Source organism: Mixophyes fleayi, chromosome 6, assembly GCF_038048845.1.
Source record: "Mixophyes fleayi isolate aMixFle1 chromosome 6, aMixFle1.hap1, whole genome shotgun sequence".
Taxonomy (NCBI): domain Eukaryota; kingdom Metazoa; phylum Chordata; class Amphibia; order Anura; family Limnodynastidae; genus Mixophyes; species Mixophyes fleayi.
Genome location: NC_134407.1, coordinates 188,501,977 through 188,510,070, shown reverse-complemented (window position 1 = coordinate 188,510,070; position 8,094 = coordinate 188,501,977). Strand labels below are relative to the sequence as shown.

Sequence of the window (8,094 nt, the reverse complement as noted above, 5' to 3'; positions counted from 1 at the left end):
CCTAGTAAGGAAGCATCTGGTGGATGGATGCGTCCCAGTGATCTGCGCTCTCTGAACGCACGCTGGGCGCACAAAGAACGCACCACAAAAACTTTTACTGTCCCACTTCGGTGTTCTTACACGAACCCGTTGGTAAAACCGCAATGGTTACCTGACCCCGCAGAATGGGGGCTGTGCTTGGTATGAATGGGTCTCCGCCTGTGTGAAGCTGGAGTTTGAAGTGACAGCTGGAGAGGGGAGGGAGGGAGAAGGAGGGGGACGCAGAGAAGTTCCTGTTTCTCTTTGAAACAAAGAAACAGTCTGTCAGTGAGAAGAACTTTTACTTTTTGAAGGAGTTAAAAGGGGATCCTGCGCCCCCCACATCCTAAGTGCCCCCCTTAGAATAGGAGTTGTCAGTAAGTATAAGGAGACTGGTGAGCGATCAGTCAGCGCTGTGTACAACTGGGGGATGCCCGGGCTGCGTCTGCTTGGCAGTGCCATGTGCGTTAATGCCTTTGTTTCTTTTCCTCCCAACACACAGCCCCTAACTGGTTTATAGCTAAAAATTCCAATTTTTCCAGGTCTTGTGGGTCGTTTAACCATCTATATTCTTTTATGAGCTTGTAACTAAAGTAACTTTTTTTTTTTTGCTAATTTATTTCAGCATTTACACACTGTATTGAGGTCTTCCCCTAGTTGTCTTGACACTTTTCTGTGTAGTTGAAGCGTTGATGTTGCACTGTGTGATGTTGCATGTGTATGACGGATATGTATTGTAATCATGTAAGGTGAAGAGTTGGGGATATGTTTACATATTTCTGTTTTTTTTAGAGGGGGCTATCATCTGTATTACAGCAGGTAATTGGCTAAGTCCTGTGTCCACATGGCCATGCCCTGTGCACGTACGCAGCCCACCTCCCCCATCCTGTGCTTCTTTTGGGATAGGAGAGGGGGGGGGGTGATAAACATCCATTTGCTCTTGAGTTAGTGGGAAGGACCTTGCTCTGTTCTGCTTGTTTTGGAGGGAGAATTGGTAGTGGGTTTTTTTTGTTTTTTTTCCTTCAGTATTTGAACAATAACAGGCTGGGGGGTCTTAATCCTATTGTGTTACATGCATGGAATTGTATAGCAGGCTAGAGCCCAAACAAATGCATTTGTTATCCATACACTAAAATGCTTCATTTCGTTTCTGTACTAAAATAATTGTATCTACCAATATACTACACTGATCTGTGTTTTATATTGAAGTGATTTGTTGGGGGAGGGGGTGTTCTGGTCATGTAGTATAAGTTTGCACTTTTGAAAATAAACAAATGTATGATTTGAATTTAGTGTGTACATTAAAGGTGTATATCATAGAGACCAGTTGACCTTTACGTAAATTCCACATATGTTCATGTTCTTAGTAGTTTTGTGTGAGACTCTGTAATGCCTCATCAAAAGGTGCATTTATCTTTTTTTTAAGTTCTCAAAGGGTTTTGGTTTCCAGTAACTTGCTGGCACTAATGGTAAATTGGGGGAGGGAATGGGAAGAGGTGAGAAAAGGAATGTGTTAATAAACACTAGTGGAACAAAAAGTGTGCAAGCCTCTTCCCAGGGTAAACAATGTTGATTGCGATCTATAGACTGGGGAGGACATGCTGTGCTCAATCTATACCCTTCTCCTACAGGCAGCCACTTTATCTGTTGAACCAATATTCATGGGTTTGCAATCTTTTCTCCATTCTATGTCACGGATTCCTAAGAAATTTGCTTGAATATTGGTTTAATGCTGTAATCAAATTAAAATAACTAAATTAGATGTGATTGTTGGTATAAGAGCATAGGCAAACCGAGGGGGAGGGGGGTTTCCTAATACCCAGAAACCCCCCTCCAAGCCTGGGGCACTGTATAATTGAGGTGGCTGGACCCTGCCCCCCGCTTCACATGGCTCTGCTTGAAAAGGGAGAGCTGTGTGCACACAGCATTGCCCATGTATATTAAAGGGATAGGAAGAGTTGGAGAGCAGCCAAGCACTGGCTAATATTATAGCCACACCCCATGCATGCTGGTCACGCCCACTGGTGGTGTGGTTTGTAAACCCCCCCCCCCCCTCTAGAAATCCCGCGTTTGCCCCTGAAGGGAAAACTGTTTGCAATAAGAATATGCTGAAATTATGAATATTCATGGGCAATATTTGTCTATATATATATATATATATATATATATATAATTTTTTTTTTTTTTATTTATTTTTATACACAAGCCTGACTAATGTGATTTATGTCATAGGACCAGTCGTAATGGAGGATATGGACTCTGTCCACAAGACTGACAGTGATGCTGGAGAGGATGACAGCAGCGTTGAGATGGAAGTGCCCGGTTCTAAGAGGAAGCGCAGAGGAAATCTCCCCAAAGAGTCTGTGAAAATCCTGCGTGATTGGCTGTATGAACATCGCCACAATGCTTATCCCTCCGAGGCAGAGAAAATGGTTTTGTCTGAACAAACTCACCTCACTGTACTGCAGGTATGTATTGTTCTGTGCTGGAGCTTGTGTTTACATCACAATGGGAAGTTTCTTTCACTGTTCATATGGATAAACGCTGCCCTAAAACTCAACTCTGCTGCCTAGTATAGGGGTCACCACACACCATTGTCTTGTATAAATTCTTGCCAGATTTAATTTTGTATTCATAGCAGCAACATGTTGTATTTTATAACAGTCCTCTTGAATGGTATACACCAGTGTTGGCTAACCTGTGAAACTACAAGTCCCAGCATGCTTTGCCAATATATAGCAACTTATTGCTGGAAGGGTATGCTGGGACTTGTAGTTGTCACAACATACTTTTCAGAGTTGTAAAGTTCTGGTGACACAATCTTAAAATTCCACTTTCTTATTCCAAAACTGTAATTGTAAGTGTCAGAGCTACATTGGGCCATTCAATCTGCCCTGTCATACGATTGGACATTAAAGCCAAATTCTGCTGGTGACTGTATGTAAAATAAAGAATATCTCTCATATGCCAAAGAGGGCATTTAAGATGAAGTACACTAAAATAGCCACAAAATTAAGAGAAGGATTATGTGGCCCGGGGTTTAAAAATATATATTGTACATAAATGATAAATGGTTATTACTGTACACTATTCTGTTTCAAAATAGTGTTAAATTTTAAACCATATCTACTCCTCCTCTCTCTTCTCTGCAGATTTGCAATTGGTTTATAAATGCTCGTCGCCGAATCTTGCCAGACATGCTCCGCAAGGACGGAAAGGATCCAAACCAGTATACAATTTCTCGAAAGGGCAACAAGACCCCTGAGCCCCCTGCACCTGTTCTGCATGCAGCCGTGGAGTTCCCTCAAGTTGCACAAATTGAGCTCCCTTCAATGACTCAAATGGAACGTCCTACAATGTCTAGTATGTTGGTGGTTCCTTCTATGGCTACTGGTATACTGCCTATGATTTATCCCTTCAGACACCCCATCCAAGCTCTTGCCACTGTCAGTCACGAGATTGTAATGCAGAATGTGACAACCACCATGAAGGCTAACGAAGGTGGCTTGCCAGCGGAGATGCCCAGCAAACGCAAATTCTTCTCCTCTGAGTTTAGTCCAGCGCCCTCGCCTTCCCCTCCTCGTGATTGTGAATGTACACATGTCAGCAGATTGCATATCCTGGCGCATGTGGCTACACAGTGCATTGCTGAAATGGAGGCGGAAGAGGCTAGGCGTGAAGCTGCCCGTTGTGCCCTGAATTCCCTACAATCTTCGTATTTCAGGGAGGGGCAATGTTAACACTTGTATCGCCTCTAAACACCACTGCATTCTGGGTTTGCGTTTCTTAAATTCCCAGATTTTGGTTATTTTTATCTCTCGCCACCACCTGAGTTCAACCATTTCCTGGATTTATAATTGTATTTTTTTTTTTTTCCATTTCTTTGTGATCTAATGAAGACCGCAAGGAAAGGCTAGACCAAACTGGAACCTACCCATTTTAACTCGGCAAAGAACGCACTAACCCCCATTTCTAACTTGGGGGCTCTTTGCAAATAGATAAGGTAAAAGGTTTTTGCTTCTTTTATGGACTTCCAGTACTTACGCTGTTTACATTTGGTATCGAATCCCCCCCCCCCAACTGCCTTTTTATTCTGCTGTTGGAGTTTAGATAATGGCCAATGCGCACCTTGAGACACTTTGGGTGGGGTGGCCGTATTAAATTGAACCCGTCAGCACAGTGTTTTTCAAATATGCTGCTACCGCCCCCTTCGCACTTTATCGTCACAATGACCAAAGGTCACTCTGCAATGTTTAGGAGTATCACTACAGCTGGCTTTTGGAGTGGTTGACTTGCACAGAACTATATATCAACCTTCTCTGACTTGCTCAGCATCCTACATTGTTGTTTGGTTGGTTGTTCAAGTGTTAGGTGGGGAGGAGAGCAACTCGTTCTCATGAATGAACGAGACTTCCTTCGTGACGCTGTGTTTACTTGCAAATCTTTCCCAATGTTTGTACTTTGAAACTGTGAATGTTAATTGCTATCCTATGGTCACATAGTGTTAAGTATTTTCATAGGGTTGTGGTAGGGTCTTGTCTGAGGTTTTTTTTTTTTTTTTTTCCCATACTGCTCTACAGCCTGTTGCAGTTAGCTACACATTTATTTTAATAAGAGATAAGACAGTATTAATTTTAATTATTATTTTTTTTTTTTTTTTTATACCATGACATTTTGGTGAGCGACACTTGGTAAACCTGTCTCAATTCAAGAGCTTGTTCTTTATAACCAGGTTAGACTTTTGTATTATTTTTTTTAGTCTTTACTTATCGTTCCCCCGGAAAAACCACTAGATGGAGCAATATATACACAAACCTCAATTCTCACGTGTAGCCAATTTCACTTCTACAGTGTAATGTGGGTTGTTACTGGGATATAGCATAAGGACTTCTAAGAACCCTTTCACAACTTGCAGAAATATACATAGTTTAGGGAAAAGTGCATTGTAAAAAGTGTACTTTGGATAAAACGGGTAAACAATCCCATTTTATGACTAATGTATAGTCTTTTTTTTTTCTTACCTTCTAAATCTGTCCATTTAATGCATTTACTACTATTTATAGACCAGGAACTCAGGATAAATTGGCATGTTTGCTGCATGTGTGAAAGGGCTCTTGGGTTTGGGTTTTGTTTTTGTTTTTTTTGTTCTAAATCTCCATAAATACAGAAAACTTTAAAAAAAAAAAAATCCCAAAAAATAAAAAAACCAAAAAAAAATAAATCTCATGTCTCCAACTTGCCCGTTTTATATAAAGAGTAACATAGTATTTTTAATTGTCCTATATTGTGTTTTATGCGCGCATCTTGCACGTATGTGGTTTTGTTTTTTACGTATATATATTTTTTCCTTTCAACGGGTCATAGGATTTTCAAAACTGAACAGTGACGATATCCTAGAATTTTTTAAGCTAATCACTACAATGTTGCAGAACTTAGTGATACTTTGATTACTAATATGCATAAATATAATTTTATATTTTTGCTTTTTTTTTTCCTGCAAATTGTTATAAATATTTAAAAAAACTTAGAAAAATTTGTCTGTGCAATTTCCCCATATTATATCATAAAGAGTAGCATTCGTGTTTTTTGTTGATCCCATTGCGTGTTTTATGAGCACGTCTTGCACGTAAGTGTTTTTATATAATTTTTTTTTTATACCATTCTTACCTCTTGCAAAAAAATCAATTATTTTTTTGTTTTTCCCTCATTATCTTATGTAACTGTTTTTAATGTGGTTGGATGATTGTAGGTACTGTGTTCACAAAGCCAGTATTGAGATATTGTTGTACAGTTATTAATTGAAAAGTGAATTTTACAGTCCTAAAACTCCTTCATACAATAGCTGTTTTTCTTCCTTCTCCCTTCCCACAAATCTGAATTATTTTCATACTTTGAAACCACATGAGGTTACTTTAAAAGCACATCCTGTCTTCATACACTGTGGGACGCCATTTTCTTTGCCTGTAAGTTGCGACTTGGACACCCACAAGAAACTGCAAATGGCTTTTCTCAACTGTTCAGCTGCAGACTTGATTTTTGGGTTCTTTTAAAAGAATATTCTTTTGGACAACTTTATGTAAACATACAAAGGTTGGTTTGAGGCTTAAGCAGTATAGGGACCTCCAGTGTAAGTAATTCTGTTCCTGTTGCATTAAATGCACAGTGGAACAAGGACCGGATTACTGGCAGGATGGTTGTGCTTTCTTACTGTGGGGGAGGGGGGACATTTGGGTTACTACCTAACTCTAATTTGTCAATCTCAAAGGTACATGCTTCCTGACAATGTAGAAACCTTCTTGTTGTAAACTTCTCCCACTCCTATATATATTGTAATAAATATTTGCATTTTTAAAACCTCTTTCTCGGTTTCCTTTATTTTGCTAACTTGGTAATTACACAGGCTCCTTTCAAATAACTGCTTTACCAGGTCCTTGTGTGCCGCCCTTGGCACGGACATTCTCCCAGATTCTTAATGAGTGTGGGGCAGGCCAGCATCTGTTGGGTATAACACTGGGCTTCTACAGGTAAGAACCTGCTGATTGTTGCCCCTTCATATTGGTGTCCAGTGTGTGGCCCTCAGCAGGGACAAAGATACACAATGAATGACCTGTCGCTCATTGAGCGTTCCCTAGGTAGATGCCAAGGTTTGCCTAGTGGTAGTGCAGGCTCTGGGGTTTAATTGCACAAAGGATAACTGCCCCAAATTGAGCTTGGTTATGATATTCCATGGGCCGGCAGGAGCAGGGAGAGCCCTTAAATGTCTGCTGCACATTTGCACCTAGCCCCTCTAACCAGCTCACTGGCATGTTGACCACCAACAATGCATTGCCAGAAGGTGCTGAGTGGTGCTGGGCACACAAGGTATTTGGTAATAGTTTTCATGGTAGACTCCATGAAAGCATTTGGGGGTAAAATTAATTATTTCATGTATTGCAACCATTTAAATGGTAAAAAGCACATTTGTTTAATCCAACTGGGGGACCCTGTAACCATGGGGTATAGAGGTTCAGACTCTTTAACAAACAACTTACTAAGTTTTTCTGTCCTGACCTAAATAGTTATTACGTTATTTTGACTCAAATACGGGACTGCTCTGTAATTAATTTGGAGGGGTGCCTTTGAAAAAATTATGGAGACTCTAAGGGTGCCACGAACTGAAAAGGTTTGGGAACCACTGGTATACACGGTTTAGTTATTGACTCATGTCACTGACCTTAAAATATGGCAGCATCCTATGAGCAATTTCTGAATGGCAGAGGGTAATAACTAGAGATGCTCTGTTCCTCGGAAACCGAATACACCCGAACTTAGGGGGATCAGAGTCGTAATGTTGTCGCGCACACTCGGAATTGAAAACGAGGCAAAACGTCATAAAGACACCGTTGAATCTTGCAAGTTTTGGATTCCATTTTAAGATCCAAAATAACAGTGGGAGGGAGGGCGGTCCCAAGGACAATTCCATCTTGCACCATTTTTCATTTCTACCACTGCTGTGTGCCAATGTGTCCTAGATGTGCTAGGAAATGCTGTGTGTTTGTGTCATTGCTCTGTCGCTTACCATCCAGTCAGGTCGCTGCAGTCTTTGTTTGAAAGTGTATGAAAATAATATTGTGAGGTGACCTAAAGTGACTGCAAATGACTTGAAATTAGTGATATTAAGGTTAATAATAACGTAGGAGCAAAAAAAGAGTAAAGTTTAGCATATTTTAGCAATTTTTCTAAAAAATAGAAAACCAAAACACGAAGCTAATCTAAAACCAGTTCACGGGGGTCAGTGAGCATCTCTAGTAATAACCAGCCTCATGTCACCCTTTACTTGGTGGCTGTGACATAATGGGTCAGTGAAAGCACCGTATAGTGCACATAAAATTGGGTTTCGCTAACACACATGTCATATCCAATGACGCAAGATATCCATCATAGATTGTCCCCTCCTCGCCTTATAGTAAGCATTGAACTGGGCTGTCTCTGATTGGCACCTCCTTTACCCATAGCCATGTACAATTCAAAAGAGTCATGTATTTTATATATTAGTTTTTACTCAAAAGATGTCCCATATCCATGATTTAAAAGAGC

General features: G+C 40.4%; 1 protein-coding gene across 1 annotated transcript; it reads left to right on the top strand.

The window, feature by feature from the left end:
• Window positions 1–320: 320 nt before the first annotated feature.
• Window positions 321–6,366, top strand: TGIF2 (TGFB induced factor homeobox 2). The gene is made up of 3 exons (XM_075215390.1): window positions 321–395; window positions 2,251–2,486; window positions 3,171–6,366. Exons 2-3 carry the CDS (start codon window positions 2,262–2,264, stop codon window positions 3,756–3,758), a joined length of 813 nt encoding a protein of 270 aa, XP_075071491.1. The 5' UTR covers window positions 321–395; window positions 2,251–2,261; the 3' UTR covers window positions 3,759–6,366.
• Window positions 6,367–8,094: the final 1,728 nt, after the last annotated feature.

Excerpts from the sequence above, each read along its gene's own strand:
- TGIF2 (XM_075215390.1), top strand. The coding sequence starts at position 2,262 with ATGGAGGATATGGACTCTGTCCACAAGACTGACAGTGATGCTGGAGAG. Across the intron at positions 2,487-3,170 it reads CTCACCTCACTGTACTGCAG|ATTTGCAATTGGTTTATAAA; the intron begins GTATGTATTGTT and ends TCTTCTCTGCAG.